Below are 18780 nucleotides of genomic sequence, written 5' to 3' on the forward strand. Positions count from 1 at the left end.
TAGGCGTCTAACTGGAACTATAGCCGCTGGCCAACACCACAGACACAGCAACACGAGACCCAAGCCGCGTCTGCAGCCTACACCACAGCTCACGGCAACGCAGGATCCTTAACCCACTGAGCAAGGCCAGGGATTGAACCCACAACCTCATGGTTCCTAGTCGGATTCGTTAACCACTGCGCGACGACGAAGGGAACTCCTCCTATCCCTTGTTTATTTTAAATTTGTAATTTATTTTTAAAATACAACAATTTTGCTAGGGTACATTTAAAGAGTGAATTTTCATCATTATTCTCTTCACTTAATAACAGCTTTCTTTAGCTATAATTCACAGAGTATAAAATTTCTTCATTATCTTTTGCCGGCCACTTTTGATATGAAGATTGATGATTCCATGCTAAAGTCATGATGAACTTATGAAATTTAACATGTAAGCTCAGGTTATCATCTTGAACCAGAAGCCCGTCCAATATACCCTGAAGCTGCCTGCTGCTGCCATGCTATGCCTCCCACCTGTTTCACTGATTCCATCTTCAAACATGCTTCACATTCTTTCCATACTCCTGGCTTTCTCAGCAGGGTCCTCTCCTTTCTCCAATGTTTTGCTGGGTCCAATCCTTGTCCTTCCTCTCCCCTCGTTCTATACACTCTTCCTGTGTCATCTCATCCATTTCCTGAGCCCAACTGACATCTCTGTCACTGGTTCTCAAGCCCCTCCTCAAATACTGTTCATATGGAAACATTCTCCCATCAGTAACACCTCTCATTAGACACAGGGATTCACAACTACAGGGACATCCTAAAATCTCAGGAAGTGCGTTCACAGCTTGAAGAATTACTTCTCCTCTCCAGGGACCTTTCATTAGAGACACGTGTCTGTTCCACCTCTAGAGGACAGCGCCATTATCCACTGAGCTGTCCACTCCTGAAGCCTGGAGGTCATCAGCACTAGACCCAAAGACAGAGATGATGTCTCTGTAGTATCTCAGAGCATCTTTAACACACAGCAGCACAACAAGTATTTGTTGAAGGGGTGGATTCAATCACTGAATCCTGTGATGTCCAATTCATATCCTTTCAACGCACCCTCTTCTCTTCATCCACACTGTCGGTGTTTTTGTTAGAACCGCTATCATTGTCTCCCAGCTACCACCGAAGCTTCCCAGCCCCTAGTCCTCTTCCCCAATCCATTCTCCATGCTCCAAGTCAGAGTTACCCTGTTCAGTTAAAGATCCCTCAACTTCAGGGGCTCTGAAATCAAACCCAAATTGTTCAACACAACACACAAGTCTAACTCTCTTGACTTCGTACATAGCATTCCTTCTACTTGAGAGAACAACTACTGTATCACTGTAAGGAGAATTTCCTGATGCTCCACAGCTGAACTAAATACTCACATACACTCTGAAGTATCCTGTGCTGTCCCTACTATTGCACCTATTTTGTATTATAATTATCTGTTTGTTTGTGTGTCTCCTCAACTATGCTGTGAATTCTGATAGATAAGCCGCTGTCCTTTTCACTGTATCTCAAGGCCCAACATAGTTCCTGTACAGAGTAGGCATTTGTTGAGTATCCTGTGAATGAATATATTTTCAAACATCACCAATGATCACTGAAGTAGATAATTTTGTGATTTCATCATGGGACGGGGATTCCGAACCCCGCTGGGATCCATAAATAGGTACTAAGAGGGCATGAACATCATGAAATTGGATCCAATATTTTACATGAATATACATTTTTGAGGGTAATTTTCTAAAGAGACAATCACCCTAAAAACTTAAGAAATATTGCTGTTGGAGTTTATCTGGTTAGAAAGAAATTTTCTAAAGTGTACTGCAAATGAACAAGACCAAAATGGAGATACATACACACAACACACAGACCTATGGCTATACAGAGACTGACTTAATGATATCAAGCCTAATGGCAAAACTTTTACTGAACAGGGACAAGAATCAGAGAAGTCAGAGGGTTGCAAGAAGGATGGAGGAAAACCAGAGGGTGCCAGAAAAAGAATTTAGAAAGGGAGAACAGAGAAGCAAAGGAACTTCTGTCTACCCTGCCATTCTGTACAGGGTCCTTACGTAGTCAGCCTGGGAAAGGTTAGGGCTTTGGTACAAAGGCTGTCAAGGTCTGAAGATACCTGCATAGTTTTAAAACCTGCAAACCTCAGCTCGCCATGAGGCTGCTCCACTTTGGGACAGTTCTGTCTCGTTGTCTTTTCAGGGCTGTCCAGTGAATCCCTGTCTAGACACTGACCTTCAACAGAAGGAGAGCAGGCAAAAGGAAGGCAATGGCTTGGGCTTATGTGAAAAGAGGGGCAGGGAGAGGAGTAGGTCAAACACTCACTGCTTTTCAGGGGACCATCTTTTTCTGACTCACTCTATTCCTCTGTCTTTATTTAGGGTATAGTTTATGTGCTTCCCTATTTGCAGACATATCATGCACTTTGACAAAATAAGAAAATGTACGTAAGTTCTAAAAAGACTGGTAGTTTTGAGAGTTGCAGGGGTTTTACAAATGCTGACCAAGTTCATCCTTTTCCCACTAATTAAACTTTTATTGAAGCTATGGAATATGATTTTTCTTTCCTTCTTTTTTTGGGGGTATTTCCTCACAACAGCATATAACATATTATGCTATCTGGTTTGCATTAGAAAATGCTAACTTAGTAAAAAAATACTGTTACTAATCCACTAAAGTTGGACAAGTATTTCAGAGGTGGTGACAGACTTGATTTTGAGTGGTTTCGATGCTACCCCGCCTAACTTCCACTATTGCAGAGTCCACAGAGTAGCTACTGATCTTACATCCAAGAGGTCTCTGGCTGTGAAACAAACCTTACTCACATGGGGATGAAGAATGGACTCTTTCCTCATACGTATCATCTTTCATCCAAAGAAAATGAAAGCCAGAGGATGGTGAATTTGGCCAAGAGGCCAGAAGAATTCACTGGCTGGTTAATCAGCATGTAAATAATGAGGAGTAACCCACAAACCTATACAGCAATTCATCCCCCTTTCACTTGCCATCAATACACAGGAACGGCTCTGAGTGATGGACAGGGACAGGGGCCTCATGAACTTGTCGTACATACTAATAATCCAACAATGTCTTATTTTCCTGCAGGACTCCAGTTGTATAAAATGAAGAGAACTGTGATTGTCAAAACAAAAGTTTTTAAGAACCAAGTTTGTAAAAAAAATAGGTCTCAGGTTTTATATTAACTTGTCCTACCTGAAAATCTTTGTGAGGCCCCAATCTAGTAATAAAAGATATATTATTTTAAATCAAACCTGACAGCTGAGGATTGATTTGGGTGCATTCCTGATAAATTTATGGTAAAATTTAAGCTGGCTGGAAATGGGGGTGAAAGAAGAGGAGTAGGGGAGAAAGGAGGAAATGTAACAAACTCCTACCTAATAGTGTACTTATTTGATGCAAGAATCAATGTTTCAAAATACCAGGGTTTGCTTAGGAGTTGAAATGAGTTTTGCCCTATTGTCTACCACGACATTCTTTTGGCAATTTCCTTATTGAAATCTGGTTTACGTTCCATTATATTCATAGACAGGCTGAACAAGTCACTGAGAATTTGTCTTTTACTCTTTCTATAGTAGCGTGTGGGATTTTGAAACCCTTTCAAATGCGACCAGGATTGTTGTGAGGAAAGAGGGAAAGATGAGAATGGAAGAAAAAAGTCTATAACCTCGTTCATTGCCTGCTCTACTTGCATCCTTATCCTTAATCTTGTCGAACTCATTGTGTCCTCCATCTTCTTTAGGTTTCACTGCTGGAAGAGAGACCTGGGTTAGGAAGTGACTTGAGCATGACGCCAGGATCAATGCTGACAATGAGATGAGAGCCAGAAGTGAAGCCAGAAGAGGATGTGAAGCCAGAACTGGAAATGGGTTTGGGGGTCCTCATGATGGGGCGTCTATAATATACATTCCGTTTGGCCGTAGAGGTTGAAATTTACAAGACCAAACAATTAATACTCACCCGGAGGACAAGGGTCTACTGTCACTGACATCATATTTGGTACTCTCTAACTGAAATGTGCACATTCTTAGGATGTTCTCAACGTGCCTTCTGGGAAGAACTTTGCTGGTGAAGTGTGGGATGGAAAGAGAAGGTGGAGCAGGACGACACGGACGGGCATCACTTGGGAAATCCAGCAGTCCGCTCCAACAGATGCCCACAAGGCAGTATTTACCTTGATGAGCCTTGCAGACTCTGATACCCGATCTCATTTTGCCTGGGCCCAGGAATGCAGACTCATGCTAATAAAACTCACAAGACACTGATGTATATAAAACAAACAGAAGGCGACTTTATTATCAACAGTGAACACCAGAGGAAATCAGGCATACTGAATCTTTGCATCGGTCTGTACCAGCCTGATAGTGAATGCTCTCCTTGGGAAGGCAAATTACCAGAGAGAAGCTTGCTGTGCACAGAAGCAGAACAAGTGGAGTTAATTACGTGGGATTCCAGTGCAAAACAGCATGAGGCTCTGCGGCTCTGTACCGCGAGATAATCCACCTGCCAGGCAGGCCAGAGGCTTGCCCTCACCTGGCAGGTGCCATTGGCCAGAGGTATCATGACAATTACTTTAGTTTTTCTTCTTCTCTATGTCGGAGACAGAAAAAATGCTCTTCTGATGGAGACTTCTTATGTTTATTTGTTTTTAAGACGTCAGTATCTTCAATTAGGTTACAATCAAACCTTTCTGCCCACTGCATCTTTAGGTCTCATAAGATCACACTGCCTCTCTTCGCTTTAATATATTAGGTGTTCATTTCTTTATTTAATTTTCAGAGAGTATTTTCACTTTCCTGCTTTCTGGGATCAAGAGGGGCACCACGTGGTGGACTCCACATTTGCCTACAGGTTCCACAAAGTGTCTGTTAAATTCAAATCAACCTGTATTCACCGTGCCAACTTTATGCCCACTGCTGTGCCAGATACAAAATAATATTCAAAAGTATAACAAGAGCCTCTAAAGAAATGTTGTATCTATTGGATACCTATGGTCCTAAGTCCTTCTTAAGGTACATTTATTCATTCATTTTTTCACTAGTATTCATAGGTCCCCACCTATGTACCAGGGTCAACTTGATACAAGAAATATAAAGATAAAATTGTCTTGTTCCTTTTAAGAGCTTACAGTCTAGCAAAGGAACAAGACATTTAAAAAAAAGGTCTCGACATTACTAATTATTAGAGAAATGCAAATCATAACTACAATGAGGCACCACCGCACACCAGGCAGAATGGCCATTATCAAAACGTCATCAAATGCTAGAGAGGGGGTGGAAAAAAGGGAACGCTGTTGGGGTGCAGCTACCACGGAAAACAGTATGGAGGCTCCTTAAAAAACTAAAAACAGAGTTGCCGTATGATCCAGCAGTCTCACTCCTGGGCATATATCCAGACAAAAGAAGATGTGGTATATATACACATGAATATACATGAAATACCACTCAGCTATCAGGAAGAATGAAATCATGTCATTTGCAGCAACATGGATGGACCTAGAGATTAGCATCCTAAGCGAAGTCAGAAAGAGGAAGACAAACACCAGATGTTCTCACTTATATGTGTAATCTAAAATACGATACAAATCAACATATCTACAAAACAAAAACAGACTTACAGTATAGAGAACAGACTTGTGGTTGCCAAGGGGATGGCAGGGTAGGGAAGGGAAGGACTGGGAGTGTGGGATTAGCAGAGGCAAACTATTACATATAGGATGGATAAACAACGAGGTCCTGATGTATAGCAAAGGGAACTGTATTCAATATCCTGTGACAAACCATAATGGAAAAAACATGAATAAGATTACACACACACACACAACTGAATCACTTTGCTGTACAGAAGAAATTAACACAACATTATAAATCAACTATTCTTCAATTTTTTAAAAAAGGTATGTACTGTGCAAAGTGGTGAGGAGGCTGGCAGAGGGAGTACTTTTATACATAAGGGCAGAGACAGAAGCCATATTTTTAAAATCTGTTTTTTTAAAATATACTAAATAATAATGATCATTTTATTTTATTTTTTTGTCTTTTTGCCTTTTTCTGGGGCCGCTCCCACGGCATATGGAGGTTCCCAGGCTAGGGGTCCAATCGGAGCTGTAGCCGCCGGCCTACGCCAGATCCCCAGATCCGAGCCATGTCTGCAACCTACACCACAGCTCATGGCAATGCCGGATCCTTCACCCACTGATGGAGGCCAGGGATCGAACCCGCAACCTCATGGTTCCTAGTCGGGTTCGTTAACCACTGCGCCACGACGGGAACTCCCAATAAAAATCATTTTAAAAATTAACTACAGTGGCTTGAAGCACAAAGTATACTACGTTCCTTTCTTACCACTTCCCCAGCCCTGTTCTACCTCTCAAGGCCATCTTCAGTCAGTAAGTGCTGAATCTTTTTCTAAGTATGTGAAAAACATATACATATGCTCACTTTTTCATCCCCCCATATACATATACAAACATAACTTCTATATCTATTATATCAATTGTGTGAATTTATATTACATATTCTATTTATGTAACACATATGCACAGAAACATTTATGTAATCTATACGCATGTGTGAGATCATTAATATATACTGGTTTGGGGGTTTTTTTCCTTCCTTTTTTTTCTTTTTGGCTGCAGCATGCAGTAGTTTGATGTGGGATTTCAGTTTCCAGACCAGGGAATGAACTCAGGCCACAGAGGTGAAAGCACAAAATCTTAACCACTAGACCACTAGGGAACTCGCTGTATATTGTTTTATAACTTGATTTTTTACATTTAATTCCTTGTTATAAATTATAACATGTATATAAAAAAGTACACAAAGCAGCAGTTTCCATTGTGGTGCAGCGGAAACGAATCCGACTAGGAACCATGAGGTTGCAGGTTCGACCCTGGCCTTGCTCTGCAGGTTAAAGATCCGGCGTTGCCGTGAGCTGTGGTGTAGTAGGTTGAAGATGTGGTTCGGATCTGGTGTTGCTGTGGCGTAGGCCGACAGCTACAGGTCCAATTAGACCCCTAGCCTGGGAACTTCCATATGCCGCAGGTGCAGCCCTGAAAAAGACAAAAAAAAAAAAAGTACGCAAAGCAAATAGACTCAGTTTACAAAATAAATTATTCCCATATATCTCCCTCCAGGTCAACAGAGAATTCTGAAAACCCTAGAACCTCCCTGTAACCGCCCCCCCATCATTATCCTCAATTTTATGTTAGTCATTCCTAGCGAAAGCAGCTTTAGTTCTCTAAGCTTCTCATTTTTTCTTGTATTTCCTTAGATTTTCAGCCCTTTGCTGCTCTGAGGATGTTTTCTTATACATATTCAACAATTTTGATAACTTCCAGCAGAAGAATTGTTCAAATAACTTAATCAGCCATATTTCCGACAGTGATAATTGGTGTCACATCTCAATTTCTTCCTGTGTTACGGTTCTACGTATAAATGTGGATTTGCACCTACTAGATCCTAATCCTTAGGGGTTATGAGAAATAAACATCTTTGACCTCTCACAGCACAAAGAGGGAAATACGCAATAAATGCACAAAGAGTAAAGAAATGGAAAAGAGAACAAGTACGTAATTACTCCTGCTCTCGAGGAGTTTCCATTTTCTTTTTGTGAAAGAAGATGTATATGCATAAAATAATTTGACATGAAACAATCTGAGGCAGTAAAGAGACATGTTTAAATGAAATCACTTACATTCACTGCTATGGAAAGATTTCCAAGATATATTGCCAAGTAAAAAAGGAAAGCTGCAGGATGATGTAGGTGTGTAAAATAGATCTTTTTTTCCTTTGGTGGAGTCCATGGCATTTGAAAGTTCCTGGGCCAGGGACTGAACCTGCACCACAGGAGTGACCCAAGACACTGCAGTGACAATGCTGGATCCTTAACCCACCGCACCACAAGGGAACTCCTGTAATCTATAGCTATCTCCATGTGTGTCAACAGGTATGTGTCTGTATGTGCCTGAGCATATTCTTGTTTATATACAGAAACAGGACGGTAAAGACACCTAACGATGGTTGCTTCTACAGACTGGGATTAGGAAGCCAAGAGTGATCTTTTCACTTTCAAATACCCTATATGATATTTTTACATCAAGCATATGCTACTTTTATAGTTGGGGGAAATTTTAAAATCACATTTAAGGGCAAACACATCTGATAAAATAAATCAAGAACTAAAGACTGCCAGGAAGTCAGAAATTACTGGGGAAGGCTTAAAATTGAAAAGGCAGGACATGAAATGGGCCCAGAAGGACTGACAGAGTTTAAGTTGGGGGACAGGAGTCAGGGGAGGGGCAGTGGGGGGATAGTGGTGAACAGTTTGCACTGTGAGCACACATCAGGGGAGTGATGAGAATGGTACCCAGAGGGGACCATGAGGAAGCTCGCTCCCCGCGCTAAAGCTAACCCCAGTTTACACTGAGAGAGGGGATTAAACGGACACAGGGTCAGAGCATAAAATGTGGAAGGGCATCAATACTACGAGTTCATAACCGGCTTGATGGGAAAAAGAAATCATTACAGTTTACTTTGTGAAGCAGTAATATGAGATAACATTAACCTCGAGGAAGGTTTGTGCAGAATGACATCAGATGCGAAAAATCCCTGGTAATTTATAAAGTGCTAGATCAGCAAGTATAGATCTTATTAAGTAAGTTATTATACATTAAAAGTCACATTTTAGGGAGATGACATTGGTATTCTTAGAATAGAATGCATTACAGGGCAAGAAAGATTCAGAGCAAGGAGATTCCTTAGCAATGTACGTACTTCAAAGATCTTACCCTGTTTACACAATCTGAAAAATGCAGATAACTGTCCTACTCCTCAGGCCTGTTTTAAGAATGAAATGCACATGTAATGGTATGGTCAAAATGTACTAGTTCACTTCTCTTCAACTGCTAATTAATGTCCAGAGGTATAGAGATAAAGACCAAAACTGATGCCATGGTCGTTCTAAATAAATAATTAAGATCTATTTATTGGATGTAGAGAATGAAAGAGGAAAGAAAGGATAAAAGATTTCTTCTAGGTTTCCAGCAGGGAAGACAGGTGAAATGGTGATGTCGGGACAGAAACGGACCGAGACCCGCAGTCTGCAACCTGCAGCAGTTCAGGAGTCCTGACACTCTTACCACGTGAGTTTCACCTCGTCCATCTCTTTGTCACACCTAACCCACAACCCTCCCCTCGTGGGTATGGGGGAACCGCCTTGTATTAGTACCAATATGGCTTAAAATATTTTCAAATAAAAGTGCATTTATATTCATTTTATTTTGGAAAAAATTTTCGAGAACGTAAAAATCTCAAAACAATGGAGACAAAGTTACTGACTATTCAATTATTACAGTGGGCAAAACTTAGCAATGTTTTGTTCAAAATCAAAACAAACTCTACACTTATAAGGAAGAAAAAGCCTACATAAATATAATTTGATGGAATTAAGTATCTTTAGGGTTTAAACTTATTTGTACTTCTATTTTTATCCTTTTAGGCCCAAACCACAAAATCGTAAAAACCAAAAAAAGATCAATATAAATTAATAATGTAAGTGATGCTTTTAACATTCTTTTCTTCCGAGTGGATTCCGACTTCTGAGTGTCACGTTACAACCCTGGGCCATAGTCTTAAAGCCGAGTTTCTTACAGCTTTACAGTACACTAGAAGCTTTTGTTGCCTAGCGAGAGGTCAAAAGCTTGAGGATTATTACATGATAGAACACAAAAATTCAAAAAGTTTACAAAGTAATCTGTCATGCTTCAGACTCTTTACTTTTCTGTAAGGTCACATTTCTGCAGAAGATGACAGAGTTGGCGATTGTGTAACTAAGCCTCCAGAACTACTTACGACTCTGGAATGTGATCATTGTTTTGCAATGGAGCTGGTCACCATCATATGAAAATCTTGGGAAATAAAATATCTTGTTTACCTGCTAGTTCCTGTCAGAGAACAGCTCATTCGCACACAGTACCGCAGTACTTTAGTCTAAACGCCCAACCTCCGCTGCTTGGTGCTAATGATTCTAGTCTAAAGGAATGTGAAGACTATTTCTACCTACTTGAAAAGGTAAACAGAAGAGGGAGGGGGTGGGGGAAGAGAGAAAAAGTGGGAGAGTGGAAAAGAAAGGCATCTTTGCTTCGCAGTAACGTGGGAAGGGGGAGGCAGAAGATGATGGAGATGCAACACAGGTAGCTATGAGCTGGTTGTTGAAGGTGGAGCTGAGTCCACACAAGGGCATCTTCTACTGTGCCTACTCTGTATGTGGAAATGTTCCATAATTAAAAGTTAAAGAAAGGAAAAGGCACATACCTAATTATTGTTCAAGATTGGGTCCTAACTCGACACCTACCTGAAAAGGGATAATATAGTACTATTAACAGTCCTGCGGTAAATGTCATCTTCAGAACAGATTTAAGATTTCAAGAGTTCCTTAGGCTCATTCGCCCAATAACAATAACAAAATTTATGCCAGACCGTAATCCTTATTCTGCCCATCATACTCACATAAATGGAGCACTTTCACAACTCTTATTATCTCAACTACTCTTCACAATAACTCTGTGAAATCTGGCAAATAACATTTTAATTTATGAAAAATACGAGGCTCAGAGAAGTTAAGTGGGTTTCATGTCTTTCATTCATTCACTTCACAAACATTTTACTAGTATGTGTCAGGCAAATCTGGCCTAGGTATTAGGAATTAAGAGACAAAGAAAATGGGATTCCCTTTTTACAAGAGATGCATAGTTTAGCAGAAGAGACAGATTTACAAAACAATTACATGACGAGGTGAATCATACTATAATGAAGTGTTTCTCAAAAATTTTTTAACCATGACCTACAGTAAGAAATGCATTTTACATGACAACCCAGTATATGCAAACATGTTTAAGTGAAACAAACGTTTCATGAAACAATATCCTTCGATGTGTGAGTCACATTGTGGTATTTTCTGATATACCCTATTCAGTATCTTTTCTTGTTTTTAATAAAATGCTGGTCACAACCTTTGTACAACTGGGTTGCTGCTTACAACACCGCATTATTCACTACGGGTGTAACCACAGTGTGCAAAAGTGCTCAGATGAGTATGATCCGAGTTCTCTGGCAACACAAAAGGAAACAAAAACTCTTCCAGGGAACGAGAAAGGCCTTTAAGAGGTTGGTCTCTGAGTAGTTATCAATATTAAAATGGCAGAACCAGAACAAAGTCTTAAGAGGCTTTAATCACTCTGCTCTTGCAATAATTGTGCTACTTTACACTGGCCAAACACAAAGCAGCAGCAGACTGTGCACTCACTGAAATGCTACGGAAACAAGTTGTTTTCTTGAAGGGATGTCAGCAATCATTCATTCATTCATATTTACTAACTCTTCATTAAGTGGCACAGCACTTCCTGCCCACTGGATCATCCTGCTACTACCTGTACAACAACTATAAACATCCTGAGACTTTAAGGTTTACTCTGCGACTAACAATCCTAAATATTTGTTTTCTCAAAAATTCTCTGGAAGAAAGGCTGAAAAACAAGAGACCAGGATGATACACGTTAGATGTAAACTTGGATACCATCATTTTTTAAATGATTTTAATTTTTTCCATTATAGTTGGTTTACAGTGTTCTGTCAACTTTCTACTGTACAGTAAAGTGACCCAGTCACACACACACACATATACATTCTTTTTCTCACATTATCCTCCATCACGTTCCATCACAAGTGACTAGATATAGTTCCCACTGCTATACAGCAGGATCTCATTGCTTAACCACTCCAAATGCAATAGTTTGTATCTAGGATACTGTAATTTTTATCAACCGCAAATATATACCTTGATTTTGTTCAAGGCCTTAATCTTCTCTATCACAGTCTCAAAAATGTGCTGTCCCTCCAGGCAGCTGTAGCTGCTGTATACAGAGCTCAGTGAAGGAAGAGCCAGAAGGCCCGTGGCTCCTGGGGCACTAAAATCTCATGCCGCTGCCCCCTGCTGTCTAAGAGGGACAGGGGCAAGATCTGGGAGACCCATGGACTTGATTTGCCGTTGTCATTTCCTCCAATAGGAAGATTTCCATTTTTAGGTACCTGTTCTGAGAATCTATTTTGCCCAAATGCACCAAAGACTCATTTTGTAAACTGGACCTTGTCTGGTAAGTTCTTTGTGCCTTTTACCCATGAAGCAATAAAGCAGAAAGGTACTTTTCCACATCAGCTGTGATCAGCTTACAGTATTGCTACTATTCAGGACTTCCCGTGTGGCTCACAACAATATTGCTACTATTCATTGGGCATGCAATAAATATTCAGCAAGGATACTGATATTGACACTAACGGAAAACAGACAGAAGAAAGTTAATTGGACTTCGTGAGATATAGAGGAATTACAGCTGTTTCTCATCCCTACTTCCCCAAAGGGAAACATGGTTTGAATATCAATGACAACAGATTTTGTTGGCTGACGTATTCTTAATGGAAATCAAACCAAACTGAATCAAAACCAAAAAGATCAATGGACATTTGTGCCTTTAATCATAAAACTGTAGGGTCTTAGTAAGCTGAAAGTGTTCTAGGTTAGGTTTTATCAGTTATTAACTCAGTAACAGAGGGTTGGCCAGAAGGAAATGAAAATTATAGTTTTGAGAAAGTTACTGAAAAGCATAGGCCATTTGTAAAGACATTCTAAGCTTTGGATGAACCCCTGTGTTTGGAAGACACGTTTAGGGTTGCTACCTTTGAATATTCTAAGAAGTCTAAACAGGTGAATGAACTACATTCTAAAAGACCTTCATGTTTTAGATTACACAAAAGATTTATTTTAAGAATACTGACTCTTTATTTGTTTTTTGTTTTTTTTTTTTTTTTTTTTTTTTGTTTTGTCTTTTTTGTTGTTGTTGTTGTTGCTATTTCTTGGGCCGCTTCCGCGGCATATGGAGGTTCCCAGGCTAGGGGTTGAATCGGAGCTGTAGCCACCAGCCTACGACAGAGCCACAGCAACGCGGGATCCGAGCCGCGTCTGCAACCTACACCACAGCTCACGGCAACGCCGGATCGTTAACCCACTGAGCAAGGGCAGGGACGGAACCCGCAACCTCATGGTTCCTAGTCGGATTCGTTAACCACTGCGCCACGACGGGAACTCCATGACTCTTTAATTTAGATCACCAAGGAAAACATTTTCAAAACTCTGCAAATATTTAGTTAGAATCAAATGATAAAACACTAAAACAATCAACCACCAGAGCATAAGCTTGGCATTGTTTTCCTTCTACAATCTTTTTTTTTTTTTTTTTTTTTGTCTTTTTGCCATTTCTAGGTCTTCACCTGCAGCATATGGAGGTCCCCAGGCTAGGGGTCTAATTAGAGCTATAGCTGTCAAGCCTATGCCAGAGCCACAGCAATGTGGGATCCGAGCCGAGTCTGCGACCTACACCACAGCTCACGGCAACGCTGGGTCCTTAACCCACTGAGCAAGGCCAGGGATCAAACCTGAAACCTCATCGTTCTTAGTCGGATTCGTTAACCACTGAGCCACGATGAGAACTCCTCCTTCTATAATCTTTATGACTCATTTCCAACTTTGTATGAAGCATCTTCAGATGACTGCTCTACTTTAGGCATCTCAACCCATTATGTCCCAAACTAAATGCTAATTCACTTCTACTCCCTCCTCCTGCCAACCTCCCGGAACACCCATTCTTCTTAATTAACTCCAGTGATCTCTAAAATGGGTATGCACAGAAAAAAAAATGCACCAGAGAAAGCCATAAAATATTAAAACTTCTGTACTAGATACAGGCTCAAAAGTATTTAACTACTAAGGGTATGTGATTTTGAAAAAAGTTGAGATGACTAATCTAATCCAGGCTTCCTCACTGCCTTTACACCATCAGTCCACAAAGGACTTCAATTCTCTCTCAAAGTCTCTTCCACTTTTCCTTCCATTTCCACTGCCTCTGCAGTAGCTCAGATGCTCCACGTCTTGCTTGGGTTTCTGCAGGAGTTTTCCATTTTGTCTTACTTCTTGTATTATCTTTTTCCAACTCATTTTTCACTCTGCCACTAGAAGTATCTTCACTATTCAGATAATATTGCTCATCCAAAAAAAGCAAACAAACAAACAAGTAAGCAAACAAAAACCACTGCCTACAATAATCCAAACACCAAAATGAGGGTTTTTTTCATGGTTTTCTATAGTTTTAGCTCAACCTAGGAATGCAGTGGAAACAAAAGCATGACCTTCAGGCCTAGGTTTGAGTTTTGGTCCTGCCTCTTGTGAGCTTTATTTATGACTTTGGGGAAAATCACTTAGGCTTCCTGAGTTTGTATTTCCATCTTCAAGTGGTGGTATTAATAGCTCACAACTGTTATGTAAATCAAATGAGATTATCTATGCATGAGGAGGAGCCGAGCCCAGAGCCAGGCACACACTAATAGGTGATCAATGGTTTGATCCCTTCGTGCTCTAGGGTCACTGCTACTACTGCCCTCTGCCTCGCTCCCCTGACTCCCCACCCCCACCCCATGACATTACGCACCAATCCAGGGGGAGGAACACAGGTTTTCCTCAAACACGACAGGCACTCTCAGGCCCCTGTGACTCTGATTACACTATACGCTCAGCCTCTTGTATGTCCTTTCCTGCCTTCTCCGCTGAAATTCTACCCAGGCCTCAAGGCCCAGCTCAAATGTCAGCTCTTCCAGGAAGGCTTCCCTTGATTTCTCTGATCATCACTTTTCCTTTCTGTTCTTCCTGCACGCTGCTTACAGCTTTTCTTTGGTATTTCTTTCTTTGTGTTGTAATATTACTATTATATTTGTATTAAATATAAAATCATGTTTACCTATGTTACCTGCATGAATTATAAGCTTCTTGAAGGCAGAAAGCATGCTTTTCTTCTTCTTAGCCTCAGCAATTAATACCTTGTACTGGAAAGGATTTAATACAGGTCTGCTGATCGACTAAGTAAACACAGCAAAACAAAACTTATACCTGAAAAATATACTGTTTCTCTCTCCAATGCATAAATTAAAAGTAACAACAAAATGACCTAACAATGGTAAATTTTGATATTTCAGACTCAGTGAAAAGAACAAGATATTGTTTTTAAACTATTAAACAGATGATATCAATTGTCATCCATGACAGACTACTAGTGAGTGAATATGAATTGAGGGTGATGATTCAAAGAGGAAAATCGTAATACATACATACCATCTATTTAAAACCACGCTTTCAAATGCTTAATGAGCTCACACTATACTGAATGAAATAATTAGGACACAAAACTGATCCCAATCTTGCAAGTATATAAGAAAAAAGGCAACAGAAATAAAATAAACATTAATATGTGGTTATTTCTGAGTGGTAGGGCTACAGGTGATTTTTATTTTCTGTCTTTTATATTATCTAAATGTTCTACAACACACACATTTATATAGTTAGAAATTTAAAAAAAGACTATCAATGAATTCTAATTAAAGCCTAACCAGATTTGCAAATGCTAAAAAGCCTTATTAGCCCAGTAAAAGACTTCCTGATATTTTAATATTTAATCACAACACATTTGTGTAGACATCATTAAACACCAAGAGTTAATGTGGTAGTTTAGAAAAAGATACTAATAGAAAATGGAGCCCTGCATTGTGACTTAGTGACCAATTCGGTTCCCTTATTAAAAATATCAAATGGGAGTTCCCACCGTGGCAGGGTAGGTTAAGTATCCAACTGCAGTGGGTTAGGCTGCTGCAGAGGTGCAGGTTTGATCCCCAGCCCTGCACAGTGGGTTAAAGGATCCAGGTATTGTCACAGCTGTGGTGTAGGCTCAGTTGTGGCTCAGATTCGATCCCTGCCCAGGGAACTTCCATATACCACAGGTGCAGTCATAAATTTAAAAAAAAAAAAAAATATATATATATATATACACACACACACACGCACATATAAAATAAGATATTAATAAAAGTTTTCCTTCATTTTAACCAGAAAGCAGAGTAAGTAAACATTTGACTATTCGGTAGGTAGCAAAGCACCAGCTCTGGAGGAGGAAGGTGTCAGCTGGCATTCCAGCTCAGCCACTTGTCAGCTGTGCAACTTGCTCTCTGAGCTGCAGTCACTCTTTCCACAGATCAGGGAAAATCCCCACACTTCCTCACTATTATCTGCAGCCCCAGTATCAACATCATCGTTAACCTCATCATTAATCTCATAATTAACAAGACCTCTATCCCAATGTCTAGGACAGGGGATGCCCTTTTCTATTCCGTGTCTCACAGATCTGGAGACTGTCCAACCCGACTGGAAGATGGACAAGGATGCGAGCAGGGGCTCATTCTGATTTGAAGGGCACCTGAAGGGTCGGTTAAGCTTGCTGATTCGAAAGTCGATCCTTAGTGACCACAGGCACTGCGACTGCACCAGCCATGGCTGTGATGGTGGCACTCCCCATGGACCCCTCTACAAAGTGGGATAGGATCACTAGAAGGAAGCTGATGAAAGTGAGTGAGTGGGTGGAGACAGGGGTTGGAAGGACACAAACTGATGCGTGAGAGGGAGGAGAGAACAAGGTTTTGGAGGGCAGTGCCATCGAGGGGGCAGGGGAAAGAGGAAGCTAAGGGAGAAAGCGGAAATCGCCAGACTGTCAAATGGGGCGGGGGGGGGGGGGCGGAGAGAGAAAGTTGTCTCGTCCTCTCCACTGTCTTCCTCCCGAAAGTTTCTCCCCAATCCATAATTATCCTTCTGTTTCTCCCTCTTTCCCAGCCCCTTCTCAACCTCTTTGTTTCCAAAAGCACACTCATTCTGAAGAGTCAGTCCCACTCCCTCTCAGACAAGTGGCATTCCTTTCTCCAGGAGTCTGGGAGTGAAAACCTGGAAAAACACCAGAGTGGCCTGCAACGTCCAAACTGGCTTCCCAACCCCTTGAGGTCCCCGAGCATCGAGGATGAGAGCTGGAACTGATCCTGGCTGCAGGTATGAGGGGGCACCAGCACACAGAGCAGCTGTTCACCTCTCTACTTTCTGTTCCTGGCCTCCCCATGTCCTTATTTGCACTATCTTCAATTACAAAGGATGCTCTGTCTTCAATTACAAACGACCCACGCAAATGTCCCATGACTAGAATTTACCATCTGATAACTGTATGGTCACCTTCCTTTCCTGGCAAATATATAAAATGTTATTTCAAAATGTCAGGATCGGACATGTTTGGAAGAAAACCCACACAAAGACTAGGCCACAAGAATATTTAGTCAAAAATCATAATGCCCTCAGGGTAGGAGTGTATTTATTTCTCAAATAATCATCCTGACTTCCAATATGTCAATTTAATGTGCCAAGGAGAAGGTCAGGACCACATGCTTGATTCTGGTTTTCTTTCGAGCAAATGTTATGTATTCTTTTTTCACAAATAAATATAAAGGTTGCACTGAATCAAAAGTATCAAGAAGCCAGTATTACCTATGTGGGTGCTAAGTGGGGGCAATTTCAGAGACTGAAGGATATACGTTGATGGAAATGTAACAAGTTATTAAAAAATCATCTTGTGGATTACTTGAAGAATAAGAAAATGCCAATATTGTACTGGGAAATGCATTCGCTCTCCAGCTAAAGTGTGTTATTTTTATTCCTCACCAAACAGTATGATAATTTGCCTACAACTGCCAAAGGCTGTGCTGCCTGAAGTGCAAACTCAAAAAGCCTTGCAAACAACTTTGTTCAGCAAATGAGCATCATTTGCTCCCATGTTAAGGGACCACCTCCTTGTAAAATGTACCAAGAAATAAAAAAAGAGGAGTACCTTACTAAATCCAAACACATGTATCCTAAAGCGCAATATGAAACAATGAACTATTGGGGACCTCCCTGGAGAAGCTGCTTCTCTCGCTGTACCTTCAGAGCCTGCTTATTTATTAGAAGGGGGATGCCTGCAAGCTACAGGATGTGGGAACAGGGTGAGCTGATGCTTTTTACTTTCCTTGCAGCTCTCGGGAACTTGGAAGAGGCCAAGAAGAAACAAGAGCTGCAGGGCTCTGAATAACCATTTCATAGTGTTGGCTATAAAACAGAATTGCTGGGTTTGAGGTGAATGGAGTTGAAAGGACAGAAAGAGGGTGTCAGAGAGCTTAAAAGAGCCACGGGATGAGAAGCAGCACTGCCTTCCCCTGAAGGAAAAGCTTTCCTGTTGGCAGAGTTGTTTCCAGGCACTGGCCCCCCGTGCCTCTCTGAACGGCAGAACCCAGCGCTGCTTTGAGAGCTGATTTTAGCCTCTGAGGTAATGGGAAGGAACATTAGGTTCTCAGACTCAGCTCATTTTAGGGATTAGCGCTATGGCCTAAGAAAAATATGCTGGGTATGTGGTCAATCACTTTCAGACGTAACCTGCTTACGAAGCCGCTTCGCTTTAGCAATAGATTTTAGCACGGGTACTCCAACACAATCACTCATTTAAAACAACAACAACAACAACAACAACTCGGTCTCACAAAAGAGATCATATCTTCACTGGGCACTGACCTCCCGTTTTCTTCTACTTCTAAGGGTTCTTTCTTTTCCCTCAGCCAAGCCCGTTAACGAGAGGCAGTTTACGTAGTGGTGAAGGGCATGGACTCTGCAGTCAAATTTTCTGGGTTTGAATCAAAAAGATTCAAATTGGGCAAACTGCTCGACCTCTCTGAGCCTCAACAGCCTCCTCTGTAAAATGGGGATGAATACCACCAGCCAGCTCACAGCAACTGG

At 41.0% G+C, this 18780-nt stretch overlaps 1 protein-coding gene and 1 long non-coding RNA gene across 8 annotated transcripts in view; one reads left to right on the forward strand and one right to left on the reverse strand.

Moving 5' to 3' along the window:
* NSMCE2 (NSE2/MMS21 homolog, SMC5-SMC6 complex SUMO ligase) overlaps positions 1 to 18780 on the reverse strand; it is a 238870-nt gene that overhangs the window by 109888 nt on the left and 110202 nt on the right. For 4 of the 7 annotated variants that reach the window (XM_021088935.1, XM_021088934.1, XM_021088941.1 and 1 more), the window contains one exon: positions 3716 to 3799. The exons of 2 other annotated variants lie outside the window; for them this stretch is intronic. In XM_021088935.1, coding sequence (XP_020944594.1) covers positions 3716 to 3799 — 84 coding nt within the window. The remainder of the gene's footprint in view (positions 1 to 3715; positions 3800 to 18780) is intronic. One more of the 7 variants, XM_021088936.1, reaches the window with a different exon arrangement.
* LOC106509961 lies at positions 10001 to 17368 on the forward strand. The gene is made up of 3 exons (XR_002343108.1): positions 10001 to 10118; positions 16323 to 16544; positions 16807 to 17368. It is a non-coding gene; the product is annotated as an uncharacterized LOC106509961 (long non-coding RNA).

Source organism: Sus scrofa, chromosome 4 (genome assembly GCF_000003025.6).
Source record: "Sus scrofa isolate TJ Tabasco breed Duroc chromosome 4, Sscrofa11.1, whole genome shotgun sequence".
Classification (NCBI taxonomy): domain Eukaryota; kingdom Metazoa; phylum Chordata; class Mammalia; order Artiodactyla; family Suidae; genus Sus; species Sus scrofa.